Raw genomic sequence first — 26,332 nt, forward strand, 5'->3', positions numbered from 1 at the left:
CATCATAACGACTTTCTATCTCTAAGTCATAATATTGAGACACTCAGATATGTAGAGAAGGTTTCTCATTATAATGAATCACAGGATCTTAATTGTCTCATCACAGGGGGAGAAATGTTCTTCTTTTGCTAAGTGTGAACACACTTTGTTGTTATTTCCTGTTTTATTTTGAAATTGCCATGCCCAGGTGAGTGTTGGTGTTTCACTTCCTGCTCCAGTGTGTGTCCTTCTTCACCTGTGAGTGTTCCCTTTATAAACAGTCTAATGTTCCCACAAGATGAAGGAGGACCACTCAGATACATGATGGTATCAGATGGTTCTGTAGAAGTCTTAATGCTGATGGTCCTGTTGTACCACTCTGGTACACTAGGTGGCAGTGTGCAGCTGAGAGGCGGGGTCAGAAACCACCAAGAAGACAGATGGAGGAGCCCCATGCTGACAGAGAGACTCCAGTAGATCCAGTGACTTCACACAAGTGGACGAAGGTGAAGATTCCACAGCGACGGTCCAGTGATGGACTGGTTTCTATCTCTGTCATGTATGTTCCAGTTTCCTGCTGAACAGAAGCTTCTGACACAGGCAGGGATTCGAAGCCCAGCCCGACGTGTTTCCTCCTCTTGCTCCTCTTCCTGCTTCCTGCTCCTCTGCTCAGTTCTTCTTCTCTTCTGGTCTCTTTATTTTCTCCCGACCATAAAACGTTTGTGTGCTGGAAGATGATCAGATTCACTGTGAAGCGTCTGGTGCTCCTTGTCCAAAACGAACTGTGTGGATGAAGGAAACAAACTAAATCAAACAGTCATCAAATTATTTCACTCATTTAAATAAAATAACTTTATTCAGCACTTAATTAAAAGTTCTAAAATGTGTTTTCAATCATAGAAAATAGAAATTTTTGTTTTTATAAAAAAATGATCTGCAGTGAAGAAACACAAACGAGAAACACTCAAATCTCGAATATATAATATTGAATGGACACGTTTTAGTTTGTGTTCCTAAAGTACTTTTCATACTTCTACTACATTTTATTGATTCCACTTTCATACTTTTACTTCAGTGGGGTTTTGAATGCAGGAATTTTATGTGCAGTAGTTTTTAAATATGGATTTAGTACTCTTACTTCAGTAAATGATCTCTACCTGGAAAGGATGTGATCATAAACAGCCCTAAAGTAAAAGTGTCAAGCTTCATACTCCTAGTGACCAACAGGGGGCGCTGCTGGTGAAGCAGTGGATGATCTCTGGATTCTTTGAAAGATTTCAGTGAGTTGAGAAGAGACGTGAAGGAAATCTGCAGATAGTTAAATTTACTGTTGACGGGAGAAAGTTCTCAACATTAGAAACTTTGTGAGATCAAATATGCAAATATCAAATCTTATATGGTATTGAAAGAAAATCCGTAAGTTCTGAGAATAATCCCTAATTCAAGAAAAGTTAAATTTGTAAGATCAGGATAAAAATCTGAAACTAAAGAATAAAAGTGTGTGCATGTGTGTGTATAAGTGTGGGTGGTATTGTGTGTCTGTGTGTGTCTATGTGTGTAAATGTGTGTGTAAGTGTGGGTGGCATTGTGTGTTTGTGTATGTGACTATGTGTGTAAATGTGTGTGTAAGTGTGGGTGTGTGTGTGTGTTTGAAGATAGTGAGGCAAATATGACCTTTGTCCACAGTACATAACCGTTCCTGGACTACGATGCTCAAATGTCAGCAGAGTTGATGGATTGAGTTCCGTCCCACTCTGAACTTCAAACTGAGCAGGAGGCTGGAGAGCAGCGTGGAGGACACGTCTCACTGCAGACGTCTTCTCACACTGAGGCTCAAGTGTCCATGAAGGACGTGAAGGGTCCTCCCCCCCGACCTTCCTCCGGACCAGACACCGGACTGGAGAAGTTCATTTCACTGGTCTCAGCCTCGTGCTTCTCGTTCTCAGGTCGTTTCCCAGAGTTCACGACCGAGTTCGTCTGAATCACTCGATCTTTTGATTCCACCCCCACACCTCAAGGATGTGTTAAAGTAACTCATTATATTATGTTATATTATATGAAACTGCATTACATTGCATATTGCAATCTGACACTGTTCACTGTTTTGCATCTATTATATATTTTTATATATTTGTCTAAATAAATGTTACTTTGTATAAATATTAGAAAAAGGGAGTAAATAAGAAGTAAATAGTGAGTAAATATATATTGTTTCTTATATGTGTTGTATTTATTGTGTTTTTATGTTCTTATGTTTCTGTGTTCATTGTATGCACCAATAACCAGAGCAAATTCCTTGTAGGTGTAAACCTACTTGGCAATAAATACTTTCTGGTTCTGATTCTGATTCTGATCTTTGTCTCTCTACCTCAGTGATCAGCTGGAGGCTCCTGATTGACGTCTTTCATCATTTAGCTTCAGATTTTAAACATGTTTAACAGCTTGAGCTTCTGTTGACTCACTTTAGGCCTTAAATGACTTTTTTAAACGTAACTTATAAAATACCCTTCGTCCACTTTTGTCTCTTTTGCTGAAACCGACTCACAAATCAATTGAACTTTTTCTCTCTTCTTCAAACCCAGTCTGATTCCCAGTAGGTCCAGTGTGTTGCTCCATGTGTGGATAAAGTGGAGGCTCAGCATCCTCCTTCCTGTTGTTGCGTCACGTCGCTTCTGCTTCTTCAGCCTTTGACCAGGAAACAAGCCGCTGAGCTGACGGAGGCACTTTCAGTCTCACAGAAGGAAACACAGACACACACAGTTTGTCAGGGAAAGTGATGAGGACGCACAAAGAGCTGAAGTTCCTGAAAAACACAGACACACAACGAGCACAAGTTTCTGAACTCTCGTCCTCACAGCGTTTCCTCTTCAGACTGAGAGCTTGGGGGGGGGGGGGGGGGGTCCTCAGATCTGATTTAAAGAAATCCATCAAACTTTATTCATATTTCACCTTTCAAACAGATCAACTGCAGTTTAAAGTGTTTTACAGGCGATTAGCAAAATGTAAGAAAAGAATTCTTAATATGTTTATGAGTAATGGACTCATGCATATTAAAAGAGTAGGAAGATATAATAAGGGAAATAAAAAAATATACATATTAGTAAAATAACTAAATTCAATAACATACTAAATACAATACAAGTCAATGTAAAAGAAAGAATAACAAAGACATATAATGTATAATGTGAAAAGTGTAATTATCAGGATAGATATTACATGAATGGAGATGAAACTCAAACTGAATAATTTAATCTCTACCTGAAGTTATGGTGAATATTCTCCATGTGATGATATGAAGTCTTCATCTTCAAATACAGTTTGATAAACAGGAATTATGAAACATCTTCTAAAAGGAGAAACAGGGCTAGATGTTTTGAAATAGAATAAGTGATCATAAGACTGAACAGACTGTAAACAATAGTAATACTTAAGTTTCACTTTTTAATGACAGAATTATTTATCAAACTCAAAACCTATATAATAATATTTAAGTAAAGAACAGATAACAGGGGGGGAGTCTCCAGCACATCTGGAGACTCCAGGTGTTCAGACTGAAACTCAATCTGCGTCTTCACTTCCTGTCGGATCGCTCGGCTAATCACGGCCTCAGGTGACGGGACCCGACGGCCAATCAGGATGTGGCTGTGGTCTGTGGAAGGTAATCTGTGCCAGGGGCAGACACACACACACACACACACACACACACACACACACACACACACACACACACACACACACACACAGACACACTGCAGGCCTCAGACAAAAAAACAGTGAATGAGGATCTTTTGTTCACACCAAGGCAATTTCCTGTATGTGCAAATATACATGGCAATAAAAATAAAAAATAATTCTGATTCTGATTCTGATTCTCATGTGCGTGTCTGTGTGCGTGTCTGTGTGTTTGTGTGAGTGTGTGTGTGTCTGTGTGTTTTGTTAGTGTGTGAGTGTGGTCTTTGTATGTGTGCGTGCACCCTGCAGCCGACCATGCATGTACAGTACGTGTGTGGTCTCTGTGAGGTGAGGGTGTTTCCCTGGAGGCGGTGGATGTTCACATCCCTTTGAAAGCAGAGACCCCCCCCCCCCCCCCCCCCCCCCCCATGAACACAATGTTCCCGGCCTGTCGCTGCGAGCGCCGCCTCTGATGTGTTTTCAGAGCGGTGCTGGGAAGAGGAGCTGTGCTTCTCACTCAGGATTCACAGAGCAGATAAACATCTCCACGGCTGGAGGACGGCTCTGAGGAGACGAGCTGTCTTCACTCTGTGGAGTCTTTTGTCTCCTTGTTTACTGAGGAGAAGCCGGGGAGACGTCTCACAGCTCGCCTCGCCGCAGGTTCCACAGCTCCCCCTGGTAGAGGGAACAGGCAGGGACTGGTTCTGCGTGTGTGTCCTGCTGCTGTAGACACAATCAACACAAAGTTCACACTGCTGGTCCAGACTATGTGCTGGAAACAAAGATGGACAACCGCAGCCTAGGATCACATGGTTGACACTGTGTATCAACCATACACAGTGTCCTACATCATAACCTACATCCTACTGTAGGACGTAAACCCTCCATCCTACCTGGAGCACGACTCTGTCTCTACTCCCTCTATCCAGAAAACACCAATGTGGACGTCTTATGCTGAGTCGGTCACTCAGCAGAGTTTCAGGTCTATTTAGTAGAACAGGCGTCTGGCTCCAGCTCGGATGTCAGAGTCGGGCGGGGGGGCTGGTGGAGCCGGGGTCGAGGCCCGGTTGAGACCCTCAGTCCACAGAACATGGAGCCACAGCTGCTGTAGAGACGTTCATTCAAAGTTTGGAGAAGCTCTACCTGTTGAACAAAACGTGAAAGTGGTGAAGACGGAGCTGAGCCACAAGTCAAACCTTCCCATAATCCACTGGGACATGTCCCCCCAGACCTCACTGGGGGGACATGTCCCTCCAGACCTCACTGGGGGGACATGTCCCTTCTGTCAGGGGGAACTTTGTTCAACTTGTTAAATAAAAGCAAGGTAGTTCAGCTCAATACCAAACGAATGTTGTGCTTTTACTTTGAAGGCTACTTTGGTTTGACCCAGTTGGAGATGACAGTTTTTATCTGAGGACCTAGAAGAAGACACGTTGACTGACAGCTCCAGTGTTTATTCAATCTACAGATATTAAACTGCACTTTCCTGACAATTTACAGAAACATGAGCAAAGTGTGACGCAGATTAGATCAAGTGTCTGAGATACAGACTTTATTTATAAGTATTTATATATGTGTGTGTATATGATGTAATCCAGAGTCCCCCCCCCCCTCTCAACTCGGAGCTGGTGACCGTGCTGGACTCTGGAGCGCGCCCCCGACCTGACGCAGAGCACAGCTGTCCAAATTACGTCATGATGAGAGAGAGAGAGATGGACAGAGAGAGGGAGGTAGAGAGAGGAAGAGAGAGAGAGAGTTAGAGAGGGAGGGAGAGAGAGAGATGGACAGAGAGAGGGAGGTAGAGAGAGAGTGAGAGAAAGAGGGAGGGAGGTCGAGAGCGAGAGAGAGAGAGAGAGAGAGAGAGAGAGAGAGAGAGAGAGAGAGAGAGAGAGAGAATTAGAGTTGGACCCGCGCTCTGCTCCATCGACCCGCACACGCGCTTCTCCCGGACCTCGGCCACAGTCCCTGCCGCTGTCCGGTGCTTTTCGGCGGGTATGCCACAGGAGGACCCTCGGTCTGCATCATGCTGCTCGGCTCTTTGGTACGGTAAGACCGGGCCGGTCCGCGGGACGTGTTTACTCCTGCTGGACCCGCTCCTCTTCCTCCTCTTCCTCCTCTTCCTCCCCCGCGGTTAGCTTGTGCAGAATTGATGTATCGACCTGCGGCTCAGAGAAACTGCACTTTGACTCACACGCGCACGCGCCTGAAGTTTGAATAGTTTCACTGCGGCTGGATCTGTCCAACTTTATTCATAAAGCTCCTTTAGACAAGTGATGATGAGGGTGAAGAGGATGATTTTTATGATGATGAAGATGATGATTGTGGTGGTGGGGATAATGATGATGAAGATGATGATGATTATGGTAAATATGATGGTTATGATTATGATGAAGAGGATGATTTTTATGATGATGAAGGTGATGATGATGGTTTTGATGATGATAATGATGAAGCTGATTATATTGATGATGATGATAAGAGGCGATCATCACCATCACCATCCTCCTCTTCATCCTCTTCATCACAGTGGACTCAGTCCTCAGGAGGATCTGAGTCTTCTCTGCTAAACGCTGAAAAAGATAAAAACATGTTTCTCAATGTTTTGTTATGAGTTGAACTTCTTCTCTCTGACTCGAGAAGAAGTGGAATCACACTCCACTTCTTCAGGGTCGCCACTCCTGGCTGCCTGTTGACCTCTGACCCCTCCGGTGAGGCGTGAACACAAATGCATCTCAGTGGAGAGAGACCCCCTCCCGCCTGTTTAGTGAAGAACGAGGAGAAGCTGCTGAACAGTTTGTGTGTTTTCTTTGTCAGGTAGTGGTTGTGATCGGCCTGTGGGCATCGAACGTCACCAGAGCGTACGTGTTTCAAGCGAGCCGGCCGGCAGAGGGAGGAGACAACCCACCGCCCCACACTAAAGGTGAGCTCCGCCCTGAGACATGCAGAATACAACGGTGTAAACTAGAGTTTGCAAAGATGAGTGTGTGTGCAGCAGTTGTGTGTGATTGTGCGTCTCCTCCCTGCAGTCATCTCAGAGTGGGTCAGCTCCGCGGGCTCCTGTAAGGGGAGGTGCTTCGAGCTGGAGGAGGCCAAGCCTCCGGGATGCAGATGTGACAATCTGTGTAAGACCTACTACAGCTGCTGCTCGGACTTCGACGAGCACTGTCTGAAAACAGGTCAGTCCCCACGTCCACGTCCTCCTGGTGTCTCCTACCTCACTGCAGCTCGGTGTCCTCCAGAAAGGGTCTGGAACTAACAACCTTTCAGTCGTTTGATTGATTCCTGAAGACGTAAATCATTAAAAGAGAAGAAGAACAAACAAAGGATCATTTGTTCAGGATTCATCCGGCAGCAGGATCGTGTGTATGTGTGTAGGGGCGACTGAGGCCAAACAAACAAGTGTGTGTGTGTTTGTGTGTTTGTGTGTGACACAACAACAATAGAAGACAACACATCAGGCCTCGATAGACACACAAGGGTTTTGATAGGACAGTAACCCGAGTTATTCTGTAATTCCATTTATAATGTGGAGTTAATAAAGGTTTGATTCTCATCTGATAATAATTTAAGGTTTGGCTACGTGAACAGAACTCATCTTGAAAACATTAAGCAAACAACAGTGGGAGATTTCCCAGCAGAAGAAAACCTGCTTTGCTTCTAACTGAACATTTGTCACAGACCTTGGGTCAGTGTTCACTGCTCTGTGATGAAGCCGCGTTAATGAGGAAGGTTCCCCCCGTGTGACAGCGGGGGGGTTCGAGTGTTCCCAGGATCGCTGTGAGGAGCAGAGGAACGACGACCATGCCTGCCACTGCTCGGAGGACTGTCTGGAGAGAGGAGACTGCTGCTCCAACTACAGGTCCCTCTGCAAAGGTATCACCTTCTGTCCACGAGAGACAAGGACTGAGCACGAAGGTCGGTGGTAACAGTGTCCTCTCGTTTCCTCCTGAGGTGAGACCTCCTGGGTGCAGGGGGACTGTGAGGAGATCCGGAGGGCAGAGTGTCCTGCAGGGTGAGTCTGGACCACCTCCTTATTGTCTCTAACTGACAAATCATCACATAACTGATGGACACTTCACTTTGGGACAAATCATCACATTGAGACAGTTTCCTCCCCCAGGCCATAAGACTTCTCCTCCGGACTGCAGTGACTCCACTAAACCAGCACCGTGGCATATTTGTTCTATTGCACATAATTGCACTACCTTTTTTTCTTCAGCTGTATATTTATAATTAGATATTTTATTTTCTATTTGAAATTTAATATTCTGTTTAATTCAAATATTGTTTTTAGTTTTTAATCCTTGAGCATTGTTAGAAGAGAGCCTGTGACTCAAGCATTTCATTGTCAGTGACTGATAATGTTGTCTCTTTGCATTTGAATCTTGAAATCAGTCAGGGTTAGGGTCCTGTCCTTTGTTCAAACCTTTTCTTACTAGAACCTGTTCTAGATCTACATTTGTCCTTCATCTCAGTCTAACCCTTACTGTTCCTTCATCCTGTGCTGCTCAGCTTCATCCGCCCCCCCCTCATCATGCTGTCGGTGGACGGATTCAGAGCCTCGTATCTGAAGAAAGGGAAATCTGTCATTCCAAACATACAAAAGCTCAGTAAGTGTTTTTGTCTCTTCTTATTTTGACCTAAAAACAGCTGCAGTGGTTGTACAGGTCCTGATCTGGAGATGTGATACTCTGCAGGAAGCAGGTCTGTAATGATCCTCTGACTGATCTGAGGCCTGACAGGATCTGAGGTCATGTCACAACTTCTGTCTCTAACAATGTCCATGATGAATCTGGGAGCATTTCATCAAAGCTTCTGTCTGAACTGTAACAGGTCACAGTTCAGCCCTTTGTAAACTGTTGTTCTGACACTGGGAGGTTTTGTTTCCCGTCAGGATCGTGTGGGACGTCCGCCCCGTACATGCGACCAGTCTACCCATCAAAGACCTTCCCAAATCTATACACCCTGGCCACAGTGAGTACCTGAATGGGCCTGTGTTGTGTACACCACCAGGGACTGTTAATATGTGCTTGTACGTTTGTAGGCTAAGTAAACACACATGTTTGCTAATAGCTGTGCTCAAAATGTCCTCCAGCCTGTCCCGGTTGTGACCTGCTGCAGGACAGGTTCCTCTAACTGACCTGTTTCTTCTTCTGCGGTGCGTCTCTACAGGGTCTTTACCCGGAGTCCCACGGCATTGTGGGTAACACCATGCACGACCGAGTGTTTAACGCCACCTTCAGCCTGCGCACCCGAGAGAAGCTGAACCATCGCTGGTGGGGGGGGCAGCCGGTGAGTAGACCTGCAGACTGGGAGAAACCAGTTACACAGTGAATCACTCGTGACCTTGTCAACTGTAAATAAAGATGGACGACACGACTGTTCCCTGATTGGTTGAGCCCTCGACTCCACACGTGAGGGATGGAAGACTTCATATCCAGAGATGTTTTAACTTTGTGGATCGTGGGAGGACATGGAGACACGTCCTCCGTCTTCATGTCAACTGTGAATGTTAACCTGTGTGTCCCTGTGTCTCAGATCTGGATCACAGCTCAGGAGCAGGGGGTGAAAGCCGGGACTTTCTTCTGGCCTTGGTACTTAAGTTAGTACTGGAATATTTTTCCTTAGATTCAGACACTGAACCTGAAATCTACAAAAACCTGAACGAGGTTAAAGGAAGTAAATAAAATGATTGTGCTTTTAAATATAAAATATATTTATATTCTCAAGTCTAACAAACTAGAAATGAAAATCAATGAGATAATAAATATATAGTATGAATCTCCCAGATCATACAATATTCATTTTTATTTGTATTGTCTTATCATAATAAACCAATACGACAATATATCAGAACTAAACTGTATAATAGTAAGAAGCTGTGATAACACACACACAGCTTCTGGAAACACATTTGCAGATTTCCTGTATTGCCAAAAGTTTTCAGGATCTTTGAAACATTTGAAACTTGGTCCTCGGTCGTGCGCTGATGGATTCACAGAATTAACATAGACGTCCATGAGCTAATGAGCACGAGGACTCGTCTCCCATCCTGAGACCGACTGACACAGGATCAGCACAATGCTCCCTCACACCCTCACAATGACAAGCTCAGATCTCTGAGGTCAGACTGGTTCCATGTGGGTTGGTCTTAATAATAATAATAATCCTAATAAGATAAGAATACACATTTAGATCCTGATTCATTCTCTGTGTTTCCTTTCTGTTGATGAGAACATGTGGTTTGTGTGGTTCTGTGTGTTGTTCTGCTGCTTCTTCATCATTCACCACATGAGTGTGTGTGTGTGTGTGTGTGTGTGTGTGTGTGTGTGTGTGTGTGTGTGTGTGTGTGTGTGTGTGTGTGTGTGTGTGTGTGTGTGTGTGTGTGTGTGTGTGTGTGTGTGTGTGTGTGTGTGTGTGGGAGTGTAGGGTGATTCCTCTGGAGAGAAGGATCCTGACCATCCTGCGCTGGCTGCTCCTCCCCGACGATGAGAGGTAACCATCAGCGTCTGTTCTTTCCTCTTTGAATAATCGCGTTATAATATTTAATATTTAGTAATTCATCAATTTATTTAATTCATTCATGGAAGTAACAGCCTGTTAAGATGATTGACAGCGATTTCTTTCACGTGGCTGGAGGAATTATGTTTTGTGTTTTAAACATCTGGCACAGACTCAGACTCCAGGATGAGCAGATTTTATTTAGAGGTCACTGCATTTTGTAGCCAAAAGGTCGAAGGTCAGAGGTCAGAGGTTGATCAGTGAGGTGGTTTTCTGATCCGAGTCTGAAGCTTCATGTTTGTTCCATAGTTTCCTTTGATCTGGTAGTTTTGGTTTCATGTGGTTTTCATGGTGTCATCATGTGCGTTGGTCTGAGGAACCTTCACACCTGAAGCTCTGAAACCAACCAGGTGTGAACCAGCTCCTGTTCACCCTGTGAGAACTTAGTTCAGTGGTTCAGGTTCTGAAGAGGACCAATCACAGAAGCTTTCAAATACCCAACACTCAGTGAATGTGTCTGGTTCCCTGCTGAGGATGAAGAGCTGTCTCAGTGGAGATCAGATGAAGAGTCACTGGAGGGTGAAGTGTTTTCACAGTGACACTCGGAGACGTGGGCTGCTTCTCAGCTCGGGTGATTCGAGGTGAGCAGTCGCGGCCAGAAACAACCAGTTCATCAGAGGAGCGTTTATCTTGTTTGCTCACGGCTCTGACCTCAGGAGCCTCGACCACCTCTGGTTCAGGTGAAGCTCCCGTTCAAACATCTGTCTCTGTCCAGGCCCTACGTCTACGCCGTGCACTCGGAGCAGCCCGACACCTACGGACACCGGCTGGGCCCGCTCAGCACCGAGGTGAGGCTGCGTGTGTGTGTCTGTGTGTGTGTGTGTGTATTGTGCAGACAGGATCCATGTTTTCATACCTCATCCTGTTTCTTGTGTGTAGCTGGATAACCCTCTGAGGGAGCTGGACAACATCATCGGCCAGCTGATGAACGGTCTGAAGCAGATGAACCTTCATCGCTGCGTCAACGTCATCGTCGTCGGGGACCACGGTACGAAGGTCACATGGTCCTCCACACGCTTACTTCAAAGTAAAAGCATGAAATAATAATTATGAGGAGTTAGGGACCGAGCCCCCTGGTAAAGCCCCAGATGAGTGAGTGTTGATGAGGTTTCTAACACGTGAAGTGAAACTGGAAGAACACAAACATCTCAGGATGAAGAAGAGGAGCCGGACACGTAGAAGACGAAGACGTCCACTTGGAAACACGAGGAGATTCCAGATCTTCTGGTGATGAGGGCCGCCTGGTGTGGAGGAGCTGGAAACAACAACACTGATCTTTCCACAGCAGAGTTTATACATCATGTCCCGCCCTCTGCTGCTCTACAGGCCCCGCCCCTGCTGCTCTACAGGCTCCGCCCCTCACCTGGATGTTCCCACATGTTCAAGTAGACCCCATGATGTCCTGCTGCTGCTGAGGCCTTTTCATCCCTCAGAGAACCTGTGTTGTGGTTTCACCTCAGGTATGGAGGAGGCTCACTGTGACCAGACGGAGTTCCTCAGCAGCTACCCTCTCAACATCGAGGAGATCATGCTGATCCCCGGCTCTCTGGGCAGGATACGACCCCGCGACCCCAAGTCCAGCACATGTAAGACGTCTCTGCTGCAGGAACAGAAACCATGAAGACTGAGAAGTGATAAATGATTTATAAAATCTTCCTGTTGTCTTGCAGACGACCCCAAGGTAGTTGTAGCTAACCTCACAGTAAGTACTGAGCGACACACACACACACACACCATGTAAACCAAAGTGCTGGTTCTGCCGCCGCCGCCTGTTTGTCACCGGGTCGAGTCCGAGGTCGTTCACCTGCTGCTCTGTGGTTTTAGTGCAAAATGCCGACTCAGCACTTCAAGCCGTACCTGAAGCAGCATTTACCCAAGAGGCTTCACTACGCCAACAACCGGCGGATCGAGGACGTCCACCTGCTGATGGAGCGGAAGTGGCACATCGCAAAGTAAGATTCCAACTCCTGAGATATTAATATATAGATATAGATAAAGGTCACTACTCCAATCTTTATAATTGTGTCTGGAAAAACAGATAACACTGTAAATATAGTTTGTGATAAAACAGCTGGTTCAGTGGAGCTCAAACCTCAAAAGTCTCTTTATGAAACCAAAAGTAGATTCATGTCCCCCCCCCCCCCCCCCCGCTGAGTGATGACCAAATGATGCAGAAGAATTCTCTGAACTAAAAACCTGTGTTTCAGGATAATGCCGGGGAAGCTGAGGTCTCGTTGCGGTTTCTTTGGTGACCACGGCTTCGACAACAAGATCACCAGCATGAGGGTGAAGTGTCTTCTCTCCTGTGAAGGACAAACATGTCCACATATTGAAAGTGTCTCCGCTGAACTTCTGTGTTTCTGTGAGCAGACGATCTTCATGGGCCACGGGCCGAGCTTCAAGTTCCAGAAGACAGTTCCAGAGTTTGATAACATAGAGTTATACAACGTCATGTGTGGTGAGAGTTTATATTTATATCAACAGAAAACAGAAACTTCATGTCCGACCCGTGTTTCATCTTTACGGTGAAAACACAGAATTTACTGAGTTTCTGTTGCTTATTTAAAAAGAGCTCAGAAATATTCATCCACAAAATCCCCCCCCCCTTTCTCTGTGTGTGTGTGTCAGACCTGCTGGGCCTGAAGCCGGCTCCGAACAACGGGACCCACGGCTCCCTGAACGACATGTTGAAGGAGCCGCCGCACCGGCCCAGCATGCCGCAGGAGGTGACGGAGCCGGAGCCGGCGTCCGACGGAGAGGTCACCGGGACGCACGACCTGGGCTGCAGCTGCGATGATGAGGTGGGTGAGCGGGGGGGCGTCACCACAGACGGTTCCTGACGACAGACGCAGAACTGACGCTGCGATTTTCTCTGTGACAGAACAAAGTGGAGGAGATGATGGAGGCGTTCAGTCCGGCACCAGATGAACTCTACAGCTACAGTAGGTCCCCGGTCCCAGAGACAGGAAGTCCACCTTGTTTTACTTTGAAAAGTCACCCTGTGTGTGTGTGTGTGTGTGTGTGTGTTCATGCAGACAACACACACTTGCCGTTTGGTCGTCCGGCCGTGATGTTCGATTCCCACTACAGTTTACTTCATCATGTGGAGTTCATCAGTGGGTACAGCAAAGAGCTGGCCATGCCTCTGTGGACGTCATACACACTTCCACGACAGGTACACTCACACACACTCACACAAACACACACAAACACACACACTTCCACGTCGGGTAAACACACACACACACACTTCTAAATAATGTGGCTTCATTTCAGTAGAACAGGAAAGTGAATAAACAAAATCAACGTGTTCCTTTTGGATCCAACACGTGTGTTTCACGTTGACATGATTTTAACATGTTTCCTCGACTTCCTGCAGCTCCTGACTCTCACTCTTTAAAACCGGGCGTCAGCTTGTAAAAGCTCAAAAAAGCTTGTGTTGTCGTGAGCTGTGAGAGAAAGTGTTTGTGTGTCTGCTCAGAACATGACCAGGCTGCAGGAGCATGTAAACAACAACACAACACACACAAACTCTGTGTGTGACGCTTCCAACACGAATGTTTTTCCGATGTTTACAGGAAGAAGTTTACAAGAGGCAGCTGCTCACACACATACATGAACACCTTTACACACACACAGTCGTACATGAACACCTTCACACACACACAATGTGAACATTGTCGTGCAGAAACCCTTTAACATGTTGTGTGGTGTCTTAATGTCTCAGGAGGACTTGACTCCCGTCCCGGACGTGTCCCCCGGGGCTCAGTGTGTCCGGGTGGACTCCAGAGTGTCGGCTGATCACAGTCAGAGCTGCACCAGCTACAGTCAGAACCAGCAGCTCACACACGGCTTCCTGTTCCCACCAGGTTCACATCCCTCTGAACACTATTCAATCAATTCAATCCTTCCTGCTCCTTCTCACGTCCACATGTTCACTTGTTCACACGTGTCGTCAGTTGTTTTCATGTCAACCTCTTATTCAGACGTTTGTCTCAAATATTCCACCAGATGTCCCAGAAACCTAAATCTCATCTTCAGTATCTGATGTTATAACATAAATGAATATCATGATGACAAAATAAATCAAACATCACAGAATCCTGAACTTTTACTGATCAACAGCGCCCTCTACAGTGGGAAGGAGGAAACGTCCTCCATGTTCACAGTCACTGAAACAAGCCGCTGCCTTGAGAAATATAACACCACTTTTATTTGTATTTATATGATAAGTGTCTGTTGTTGTTTTGTTGACAGAGCTGGATGATAAGTGTCTGTTGTTGTTTTGTTGACAGAGCTGGATGATAAGTGTCTGTTGTTGTTTTGTTGACAGAGCTGGATGATAAGTGTTTGTTGTTGTTTTGTTGACAGAGCTGGATGATAAGTGTTTGTTGTTGTTTTGTTGACAGAGCTGGATGATAAGTGTCTGTTGTTGTTTTGTTGAAAGAGCTGGATGATAAGTGTTTGTTGTTGTTTTGTTGACAGAGCTGGATGATAAGTGTCTGTTGTTGTTTTGTTGACAGAGCTGGATGATAAGTGTTTGTTGTTGTTTTGTTGAAAGAGCTGGATGATAAGTGTCTGTTGTTGTTTTGTTGACAGAGCTGGATGATAAGTGTTTGTTGTTGTTTTGTTGACAGAGCTGGACGATAAGTGTTTGTTGTTGTTTTGTTGACAGAGCTGGACGATAAGTGTTTGTTGTTGTTTTGTTGACAGAGCTGGCGTCCTCCCCCGAGTCCCGATACGACGCCTCGCTCATCACCAACACGGTGCCCATGTTCCCGGCCTTCAAGAGTGAGTCCTCCAACCTGAGCCGTCACATTCTGAAACTCAACTTACACTTTATATCTGGGATCAAAGAAGCTGGAAGGTGTTGAGGGGGCAGCAGCGCCCCCTAGTGGTAAAGAGCTGCAGCTGCAAGGCCAACAAATTGACAAAACAAATCCTGAAAAAAACCTTTTGTGTCAGAGAAGCACTGGACTGGATCTGAAAACCTCTGTTTCATATTTTATTCTGTTAATGGAAAGAGAATAATTGAACCGTGTGTTGTGAGCTCAGAGGATGTTCTGTGTCTCTACGACGCTAAAACCCAAACCAGACGATGAGTTGGGACCTGAAAACCAGTTGAATTGATGCTGGTTTAGACAAAGGTTGTGTGTTTATCTTCTGGGAAGTCTGCGACACACAAAACAAAGACAAAGTGATGTCACGTCTGAGCGAGGACGTCCTGACACCCATTGTTTCTGGAGAGGGAGAGAGAGGGGGAGTGAGGGAGAGAGAGAGAGAGAGGGATAGGGAGATAGAGAGAGGCAGAGGGAGGGAGGGAGAGAGAGAGAGATAGAGAGAGAGAGAGAGCTTATCTAGACAAAACACACATTCTGTGTCTGAATAGCTGTCTCATGCAGAAACATGTAAGTCAAAATTGTTGTCAGCTCTGTGTGTGTCTGTGTGTCTGTGTTTGTGTGTGTCTGTGTGTGTGTGTGTGTCGCTGTGTCTGTGTCGCTGTGTGTGAGGGACTGTGTGTGTGTGTGTGTGTTTAATTTCTTTCCACTGCTTCTCCTGTGTGCAGGAATGTGGAGCTACCTGCAGGGGGCGCTGCTGAGACGTTACTCGGAGGAGCTGAACGGCATCAACGTGCTCGCTGGGCCCGTGTTCGACCTCGACCACGACGGCCTCCGAGACACCACGGACACGATCAGAGAGTAAGGGTCAGAGGTCAGAGGTCAGAGGACTCTGCAGAGGCCGTCTCCAGGGTGGAGTCTGAGGAGACGTGTGGACCTTCTGTCCTGGTGTCACTGGGGAGCTCGTCCACCAGTTAGAAACCAGGACAGGAACCAGTCGTCCTTCAGTTTATTCATTAATTACAAACTGGTTCCGGTGATGAACTGAAAGCTGATCCGATGATTTTTAAAACTTATTTACATCCTTATGTTTATGAAGGTTAGAAATAAATAAAACAAAATCTAAAATAAATAAAAGTCTCAATAACAGAAGATATATTGTCTGTTGATCAGCTGATGGACAGAAGAAGGAAATGTTGAATTAATTAATTAAAGGCTGAAACTAATTACCCCCCCCCCCCCAGGTTGTCCCCCGGGCCCCCCCCTGTCCCCTCCCACTTCTTCACGGTGGTGACGAGCTGCGAGGGGCGGAACCAGACGCTGGACGAGTGTGACGGTGCGTTCAGGGTCTTCAGCTTCCTGCTGCCGCACCGACCCGACAACAGCGAGGCCTGCAACGTGAGTCCCCCCCCCCCCGCTGCTGTCAGGTTCATGTCCCCTTCAGGGTCGTGTTGAAGATCTGAAAGATGCCTCCGTCACTTCCTGCTGACCAGAGGAACATGTTGATATAAATAGACAGAAAGAGGTTCATAGAGAGGATCGATGGAAGTGGAGCTCGAGAGGATGAGTCATCTGAACACAAACACATTAGTGATGGAATTTTACTTTTAACGTGAAATTAAACAAGTCCCCCCCCCCTCCCCCCCGAGTCCTGAGTTTGACTCCGTCGTCATGGTTACAATAACAAACCCGTGGTGCAGCTCATGGAAAAGTCTCAGTTGTGTTACATTCAGGGAAAGTTCATGTTGTAACACACACTTAGATGAGAACTGTGAACACGCTGTGAACACGCTAACCCGACCTCCCAGCTTCACCGATGTGTCCTGACCTCTCACCCGTCACTACCACTATGGCCACTAGATGGCGCCCTAATGATAGAAGGTAACTATGCTAATAACGAGCTTTGCCAGGTGAACTGTCTGGTGAAAGAAATATGAACAGTTTTTATACAGAACTCATTTTTGTGGCGTATCAATCCACATTTGGGAGAGCGGTGGGTATCGGAGCAGTATTATATATGTGAGGCTTTAGGTGCACACACACGCACACACACGCACACACACACACACACACACACGCACACACACACGCACACACACGCACTCACTTTCTCACAAACTCACTTTCTCCATCTGAGGTTAATTTCAGCCCAGAAAGTTTCCACATGTTGGGAGAGATCCAGTTGTGTTATAAACCTCTGAGTAACACACACTGACAGACTGGAGTGTGTTGGTCCAGTAGAGGTATGGTATGTGTGTCTGAGTCAGAGCAGGGAGGGCACCCTACCACCAGAACGCTGTGTTTTGACTGAACTGGAACAGACGCATCATAATGTGTCATGTGCGTAAAAGGCTCTGTTGTGTTCCAGCCTGAGCTGTTCTCTGCTGAGTCAAAGACCAGAGGTGGAACCTGGGTTCGGTTCTACCATAAACTCAGATTATTGAATTTGTGATAAAGAGTCAGAGTGAGTCACTGTCGTGCAGCTCTGTTCCTGCACACATCGAGTCTCCGTGACGTGAACAGCCGTGCATCCCTTTCCTCAAACTGCATTAAGGCGTTTGAGTGAGGTCACAGACGTCCAGTCAGATCCATGCGTCAGCTCGGGCCACAGCAGAGTTTCATTAAGAGAGGAACTGTCTGTGACAAACACAGACCTGGTCCCACAGAACCACATCGATCTGCATCAGGCTGCGACGTGTGGATCACCGGTGACACTTTCTGCTTCACAGTTTTCATTTCTCATAAATCTGGAGGTGGAGGTTTCTGTATTTCAGTGATTCCCTTCCACTGAGTCATTGTTTACAGGAGTTTCCTCGTCTGCGGTCATGACAGAGTGACAGAGGGGAATCCTCCCTGTTCCATAACATGGGTGTAACGACGAGGGGGGGGGGGGGGGGGGGGGGCAAGGCGTGCGTTTCCTAAACACTGAAGTTCAGTGACTCACGGAGACTGAATCCTCTGAGAGAATCCTCTTCACCTGTTACTGCAGCAGTAGAACAGGTTTAGTGTTCGGAGTCTGGGCTCCGGCTTCCTCCCCCCCGATAAGATCACACAGGATTGATGGGAGTGATGCTGGGGACCGGGGGGGGGGGGGTACTGCTGCTCTTCTTCTTGTATTAGCAAAACTATTAGCAAATATCAAACTGTGCAGATATGCAAATAAAACTCAAAGTGCAAACCTCACAAATTTCACTCACTCACACACGCACACACACACACACACACACACACAAACACACACAAGCACACACACACACACACACACACACACACCCTGTTAGGCTCTCGCCCTCAGAGAAACACAGAATAATTGGGAGAATGTAAAAGTTAAATTCTTTGAGTTTTGTCTCACAAAAAACCAAACAGATATGAACTAGTTCAACTGAAGTGGTGCTGTTACTGATTTAATCTCTTTATTAATGAACACAGCAACAGTAATATTAAAATGACACAATATCATATCATAATCATATAAAACTCTCATTTCCACTCAGACAAAACAGTCAAACTTGATGAGCCTCGTGTTTTTTATTCTTAGTTCCCAGTATTTTTATTTCGTTCACCTCTGGTTGTAGTTTTCCAGATAAAGGTCACAAGCAGTTTAATGAATGTGTCGTCACGTGGGTCCAGTTCTAGAGACATCTCTCAGTTTGTTCAAGGTTCCATCAGGACAAGTTCTCATGTCTGTCCCAACGAGCTGCTGACTTGTGTCCAGCCTCAGACCCAGTGGGTGTAAAGGTCAGATTGTGTTAGTTTCCAAGTTATTCAACTCGTCTGGATAAACAAACCAGCACCTTTACACCCCCCCCCCCCCACACACACACACACATTATGAGGAACCTCTGTGTCCTAGGGAAGTGAGAGGAAGACAACATGTCACCGCAGCTCCTCCCACAGTCGACATTTTCCTAACCAGCCCAGACAGGAGGAAGCTGGTGGAAGGTCAAACTTGAGTTTTCTCTCTGAACGTCTCCATCAGCTGCTCTGCCTCAGAGGTGGAGGTTCATTGAGGTCCTGATCTCCGCCCGGAAACTAGATCCTCAGAGTGCAGAGGCATTGATATTTAAAATGGTGCCTTGTCTTAATGTCTGGTGTTTAAGAACCGAGACCTGGTTCACATCCAGGCTCCCGGTTGGTTTCTAGCGGTCCAGGAAATACTCAAACATTTTATTCTACTTAATCTATAAGTAAATTACAAATAAATAGGAAAACATTTACTAGAGTAAAATATCTACTTACACCTGTGATACATAAACTATACAGATGAAGAAAAGACGTGAACTCAAACCGATCATATTGTACATAGGGTCTAATCCAGCCAGTTCAAGTACCTGCAGATCTGTTTCCTAATGCCATTTGAAAAGGATGTAACTCAGTACATTTACTTAGTTACATGTATTTTATCCATCTCTCTTTATTTCACTGATCTACAACACACAGAAAAATGATAAATCACCATTTGGTCAGTGAAAGTTTTACACACTCATACGTTCACACAGTGTTTCGCTCTGTAGACAAACGTGGATCATCTGATTACAATCATCTGATTAAAATCATCTGATTACAATCATCTGATTAAAATCATCTGATACAATCATCTGATTACAATCATCTGATTACAATCATCTGATTAAAATCATCTGATACAATCATCTGATTACAATCATCTGATTACAATCATCTGATACAATCACCTGATTACAATCATCTGATTACCATCACCTGATTACAATCATCTGATTACAATCATCTGATACAATCATCTGATTACCATCATCTGATTACAATCATCTGATTACAATCATCTGATTACAATCATCTGATACAATCATCTGATTACAATCATCTGATACAATCATCTGATACAATCATCTGATTACAATCATCTGATTACAATCATCTGATTACAATCATCTGATACAATCATCTGGATACAATCATCTGATTAGAATCCCTGTTTTCCTGAGTTTTCATGAATTGTGTTCAGTGACAGTTTCTTGATTCAGTTTCAGGATCCGTTGATTTCGACTCTGAACTCAAACGAAGCAGCTGCGTTCATTACATATTTAATAACTGACGCATCCTGGAAGACGCTGACCTGATCCTGCAGCTGCACCATGTGTCAGGGAGTCCCCTGTGTGTGCGTGTGTGTGCGTGTGTGTTTGTGTGTTTCTTGGGAAAACCCTTTGATCAGAATGTCCCACTGCTCTTTGGTCCACTGCAGCTTTTGTCTCAGGACCTTTGACAGATAAATGTCGTGTGATTCATCCGCTCAGCTCAGAGCACCAGATAAGCTGCTGCCTGACGCATCAGGTGAAAGGTGAATTACTGAATCAGCAGAAATCCCAAAACAAACAGAAGAAAGGTTCTGAAACATTCCTGTCACATAACAGATCAGGTGAAATATTAAAAACACAAGAACACATAACTTTATATTTTCTGTGTCAAATATCGGACAAGTCGCCTGATATTTAACTTCAAATACGAGGACATTTGGCACAAGGGGGGGGGGGGTTATTTCCCACGAACAAGCCAATCACAGCGTCTCAGCTCGATTTTATTCCATCACATGACTTCCTGAAAAGACAGAATCCATCTTTGATAAAACCTTTTCTGACAAACCTGGTGTTTTGGCTTCACATTGTGTAGTTGCCATGGCGTCCATCTTTGTTTTCATCTTCACACAATGCGTGAAGGGAGTTGTCGCCTCTCGGGTTGTTTGTGCGCTCGTGTTTGGTCGTCTAATCTGCCGGCTCCGTTCGGAGGTTTTGGTGAAAGGCTTTGACACAAAAGGAGAATCTAAGGTTTGAGTTGACGCCTGGTTTCGTGGGTGATGCTGTTCCTCCGGGCAAACACTGCCCGTGGGCGGGGGGGGGGGGGGTTGTTTCCATCACTCTTCTCTTTCCAGTGGCTATTTAAAAATTCATGCCGTCACCAGGACAATGGAAAACACTTATATTGCTTTCAGATTTAGCATCCGGAGACGTCTGCGCTGGAGAAACAAGTCTTCAAACGTTATAGATCTTATCTAAGTGCGCATGTTTTTATAATTCATTGACGTACGTGGCTCATATTTCTGTGTTTATTCATGAGGAGGATCAGATGAAACAGAAATAACTCCTCACCGCAAAACGTTTCCCAGCTCCGTCCTGGCTGAACAGATAATAACGCAGATTTACAGTTAACGAGCTGCACTCAGTTTTGTTTTCAATCAACGACTCAATGTGCTTCAACATGTGCAGTGTTCGATTCAAAGTGCACGAGCCCTCAGACACACAATGATCCACTCACAAGTCAACACTCACCTTTTCAGAACTGCTCTTAATGTGCGATGTTTGTTGTGCGCTCTATGTCTTTAGTGAGTTGCTTTTATTTGTTAATTTTAACGTTTGACGCGCTCTATAAACAAAGTATATTATAATTGTTATTATTCATACATTCAGTGATGAGTCGTCAGGAGAAGGTCGGTGTCATATTCCATCATTCTGGGAAAGGGTTGGCTGAGGTGAGGGGTAATTCCTTATGGTGCAGTTTCAAACCTCACCACTAGATGACAGTAAACCCCCCACTGAGCCTTTAAGATGTCTTGTCATGAGCTGTAAATGTTGCGTGACAGTTCTTTCAGATGGTTTGCATCAAAGTCCAGCTCATGTTTACGTTACATCTACCCCTAACCCTAAATCCTATAAACATTTACAACAGTGTATAACAACAGTGCTCTTTGGTTGAGGTTTCCTGAAGTATGAAGGCAATTGTTGATCCAGCCTAATTGTAATAAACCTCATTTTTAGAGTCGTATAATTCTGTGAAGTCCGTCAGTTCCATAGCCCAATTTTACAAACTGTATTTATAAGAGAACCTAAAATAGTGAGAATTACCTCCCTGTCATTGTGTGCCCCTGCAAAATAATAGTTTCAGTATCTGTGACGTTTGATGCGTGAAATCGATTCACTTCATCTCTGAATCCAAGTGAAAACCCAAGAAGAAGTAGGTTCTGGGGGGGGGGGGGGGGGGCTGTTCAAGAGGCCAACAACATGTTCAGTGTGTCCACCGCACCATACCGATTAAAATATAATGAGTTCATCCATGAGTCCAACTGAGGTCAGGAACCTGCTGCGCTCTTCAGATATTGTGCACACTGACAACAGGAAAACATATAACGCCTCCAGCCACTGGGTGGCGCCGGCGCAGAGACCGATGAAGAATAGGTCTGATAATATTAAAAGAGACCTATAGAGTATTTTCTTTCCTCTGTTGATTCTGGTTTTACAGAGATTCTTTACAAAAGATCTCAAATGTTTTTCCCCATTTTTATGGAAATTCCCCCAAAATCAGGAGAAAACACGAATTTGTCGAAGGGTCCTTTGATCTCCTTTGATCTCCTTTGACCTCGTTGATTCAACAGCAACGTTTCTGTGACAACAGTAGAACTCCTGAATGTCCTGGTTGTGTCATCGACCTTTCCGTGACCAGAGGCTGATCTTGTTTACTGCTCAGTAAAGTGCGTGATCGTCTCACTACTGAGAGAAGTCATTTGATCCGTCTCCAGTCACACGCTCATCTGTCACATTTCTAAATATGTTCACTGGAAACAACTTTAACCCTTTTTTGTGTAATTCAGTCAAATCACTTGACTGATGATGTGTTCTCAGACTGTCCCTCTACCTATTTCTCTCTCTCTCTCTCTCTCTCTCTCTCTCTCTCTCTCTCTCTCTCGTTGTCTCTATTGTTGAACCCATAGCTTTGTGGTTCTATCTGTCGCTCTATTTTTCTATCCGGTTCTCTACTGTTCTCTACCTTTACCTGTCACTCTACCTCTCTGTCTGTATTTATTGATCCCCCCTGTAGCTCTGTGACTCTACCTGTTGCTCTATCTCACTGTGTTCGCTCTATCTCTCTACCTATTGCTCTTATTCTCCATCTGTCACTTTCTCTCTCTGCCAGCTGCTCCACCTGTCACTGTATTTCTCTATTCGATGCTCTACCGTTCTATCTCAGTCACTGTGTCTCTATCGCTCTGTCTCTCCACCTGTGATTCTATCTCTCTATCTGATGCTCTACCTCGACCTCTCTACCTAACTGTTCTACCTCTCCATCTGTCGCTCTATCTGTCCAAACCATGTTCAAAAAGGACATTGAGTTTAGGTAAGGGATCCTGACCCGGCGTCAGTATGTAACCACACAGGAGTAAGAATTCCTTTTTTAGGAATTGGAACAAATTGTTCCAACATCTGCAACATCTGCAGAAATATTATTCATGTTCATTTCTGAGTCATAGGTAACATGATGACCTTCTGTTGACATGACTGGGATGAGATGATATTCTATATCATAGGAATGCTGCTGCATGTATGAGTCGATTGTACCAGAGAAATTCTTTTCCAGCAGCCGAGTCAGTCCTTCCTCTGAAAAATCGGTGAAATCTGAACAAGATGAAATATGATGTCAAAACGCTTGTATGCAAATTCTGCACTTCCCCTTGTCCAGGCAACAACTTCTGAAAATGGGTTTACAACTGGAACATGCTGGTTTGAGCCTGGGGGAGATGTTGGGAAATGCTGGTGTCAACATCAACAGTTGCTATGGCACAATTCTTTAATACCAGCTGACAAATAAATAATGTAATCTTTCATGAAGGAGGACAGTGGTCCACTTTGTTTAAACCTCTGAGACCACACAGTAGAAAGAAGAAGCTCATTTGTTGGAGTTTGTGTTGGTTTGATTGGAGACTATGAAGCAACCATAGGTGTGAATGTGAGACAGCCTGTCCAGGGTGTCCCCGTCTCCCGGCTCATCTCAGCTGGGAAGGGGGGGGGGGGGGTATCTACAGTGAATAACCACTTCCTGTCTGTGTCTCGGCAGAGCGCAGAGGACGAGTCCACGTGGGTTGAGGACCTGCTGAAGCTCCACACGGCCCGAGTCCGAGACGTGGAGATCCTGACGGGCCTGGACCTCTACCGATCCACCAACCTCACCTACACCAGCACCCTGAGCCTCAAAACCCACCTGCACACCTTTGAGAGGGACGACTAGATGCACACACAGACAGACACACAGACACACACACACAACAGGATTTAGCCGTTTGTAGAAGTCCTGCGTTTCGCTCGCTGGACGGCCGGCGCGTCGTCCCTCCACTCCTGAGGAACCGACGGGGGGGCTTGGAAAAGGGGAGCACATCTCAAATTTGAATTTGTTTGTTAAGTAGTAGCTTGAAGATTAGAACAAGATTATTTAGAACCCTTCAGGAAATCTGATAATGGATCAGATAGCACAGGAATGAGGCAGGATAGGGGAATATGCTCATCAACTCATAAATACAGATTACACAGTGAACTGCATCCTCGGCCAGAAGGACCGGACCAGGGCTCCATGACTGTAAATGACTTCATATTCCAACTAGCATCCATTTATGTAGAAATTACAAAGTAATTAATGTTGTTTATAACTTAGTATACCTGTGAAACTGGTTTAGTATTGTTGTGGATCACAATGTGTTTGTTGTGATCTCAAACTAACCTTGAAATTAGATTCTCATGTTGTATGAATAAGAACTGAAGCCTGAAAAACATCACACAATAATAAACGTGAGTCTAGAAGCAGTTTGAATCATTTGTAGTTAAAACACAGAGAAGTTGCTGGTTTGGTTCTGTCAAGGAAAAGTTTGAAATGTTTGGGGAATGCACTCGTTTATGTTTCTTGCTGAGAAGTCATACCGACACAACTGTACGTCAAATAGCGACAAGCCTGCACAATTAGCATAGCTTAGCATAGCTTAGCATCACTTTTTTAACATTAGGCGTTGCTAGTGCAAGCGAATGACCAAAGACTGTTTATAAAGATGGACGATGCGTCTCCATGTCCTCCCACATCCAGAAACTAAGATAAAATATCACGGATGAGAAACGCCATCATCTCGCACACTAATTAAAAACAAACTTGATCAAAGCCAGAAACACGAGAATGTAAACATACGTCTGTGATAAGAACGAGCTACATTAACAGAAAGTTCTCTAACTTTTTAATTTGGTTCATGTCCCATCCCCGAACATGGAGGAGGTCTACGACCTATTCGGCAGCCAGCCAACATGTCGTCCATCTTTATTTACAATCAATGAATTTGGACACTGCCCGGCTAGCCGTTTCCCCCTGTTACCAGTCTTTGTGCTAAGCTAAGCTAACTATCTCCTGGCTTTAATATTTAACAAACACATGATTGATTTTAAGCAAGAGAGTAAATAAGTGAATTCTCCAAAAAGAACATGTGATCACCAGGGTAATAAAAAAAAAGTAATAAAAACATGAATAATAAATATACTCCATTATTACTAAGACTGATGTCCCTCTAAAGTTCTTGTGATTGATTTGGAAAACCTTTCAATCATAAGAACCAATTTTGGTTCCAAAAATATTTTTTGTGGCTGAAAGTGTTGATACAGAAACGGAGAAGAATAAATACTGAACAATACAAACCAGTGGGTCAGTAACACAGATGGTGAAATATACACAGACAGTTTCCAGCATCACACACATTTCAAAGTTTCTCTGCGATTTTATGTCCCATAAAGGAACAGATACAAAATAAAAGAGATCAGCAGTTAACGTCTCACTAGCCCAAGTGCACAACATCATCTAGGTGTATATTTTTATAAAATTGTTCATATTTGTTGCGTAGCATCATGAAGGCAGCAGCACCGAGTGTGACGGTGTAATTCCCTGTGATAACCTGGATCCCTGATGTTGTGTGGTTGTGTGTTTCACAGACGTGATGACACTGATGCTGCCGTAAAGGAACATTGTTTAGTTTTATTCTTTTACAGTTTTAAAAACCATGACATGAACCAGAGGTTTCCAGTCTGAGCTCTGCACCTGACCGGGTGAGCTTTGGTGGGTCGATGAAAAGAATTCTTATGAATCTCAAATCTGACCCAGACGGACACAAGTGATTTATAAAGAGACAAATTCATAACTCCTTATTAATTTCATTAACACAGATCAACTCCACTTAGTTCAAAATACAATCAAATACAAAAAAGAATCACTTCTGCAAAATGAGTGAAGCCTCAAACTGGTTCCCACAGTCGACCTCATCTCCTCGTTCCACCTCCTGTGTTAACACGTTGAACAGATCCCAGAACCTCTACTGGTTCGTGATCGCTCTTTACTTTGTTTCCTTTATGAGTTAACATAACTAACTTTCTTGTTAATCAGTAGAACAGAGAAGATAATCAGTAAAATGTCATAAAGCTTCCTGAGACCTCGTCAGGCTGCAGATGAGGCCA

The 26,332-nt window shown here is 44.8% G+C and overlaps 1 protein-coding gene across 4 annotated transcripts; it reads left to right on the plus strand.

Annotated features, from left to right (window-relative positions):
- Positions 1-5,566: 5,566 nt before the first annotated feature.
- enpp2l (ectonucleotide pyrophosphatase/phosphodiesterase 2-like) lies at positions 5,567-24,649 on the plus strand. Of its 4 annotated transcripts, none has more exons than XM_062409392.1 (25): positions 5,567-5,692; positions 6,466-6,571; positions 6,678-6,827; positions 7,399-7,524; positions 7,603-7,663; positions 8,164-8,261; positions 8,546-8,625; positions 8,824-8,943; positions 9,190-9,245; positions 10,081-10,146; positions 10,928-11,000; positions 11,092-11,200; positions 11,673-11,798; positions 11,883-11,914; positions 12,037-12,164; positions 12,420-12,498; positions 12,583-12,670; positions 12,841-13,013; positions 13,094-13,154; positions 13,248-13,387; positions 13,940-14,081; positions 14,926-15,003; positions 15,779-15,911; positions 16,295-16,448; positions 23,913-24,649. In XM_062409392.1, exons 1-25 carry the CDS (start codon positions 5,675-5,677, stop codon positions 24,081-24,083), a joined length of 2,568 nt encoding a protein of 855 aa, XP_062265376.1. In that variant the 5' UTR covers positions 5,567-5,674; the 3' UTR covers positions 24,084-24,649. The 4 variants fall into 4 exon arrangements, with proteins under 4 accessions (XP_062265376.1, XP_062265374.1, XP_062265375.1 ...); XM_062409391.1 differs by lacking the exon at positions 5,567-5,692 and adding an exon at positions 5,913-6,014; XM_062409390.1 differs by having other exon boundaries at positions 13,094-13,387.
- Positions 24,650-26,332: the final 1,683 nt, after the last annotated feature.

The sequence above is a fragment of the Platichthys flesus genome, chromosome 17 (genome assembly GCF_949316205.1).
Source record: "Platichthys flesus chromosome 17, fPlaFle2.1, whole genome shotgun sequence".
Lineage (NCBI taxonomy): Eukaryota > Metazoa > Chordata > Actinopteri > Pleuronectiformes > Pleuronectidae > Platichthys > Platichthys flesus.

Bases quoted from the DNA above. Each gene is read 5' to 3' on its own strand.
- enpp2l (XM_062409389.1), top strand. From the start codon at position 5,925: ATGATGAGGGTGAAGAGGATGATTTTTATGATGATGAAGATGATGATT. The intron at 8,262-8,545 runs GTAAGTGTTTTT...GTTTCCCGTCAG, and splicing joins TCCAAACATACAAAAGCTCA to GATCGTGTGGGACGTCCGCC. The intron at 15,912-16,294 runs GTAAGGGTCAGA...CCCCCCCCCCAG, and splicing joins ACCACGGACACGATCAGAGA to GTTGTCCCCCGGGCCCCCCC.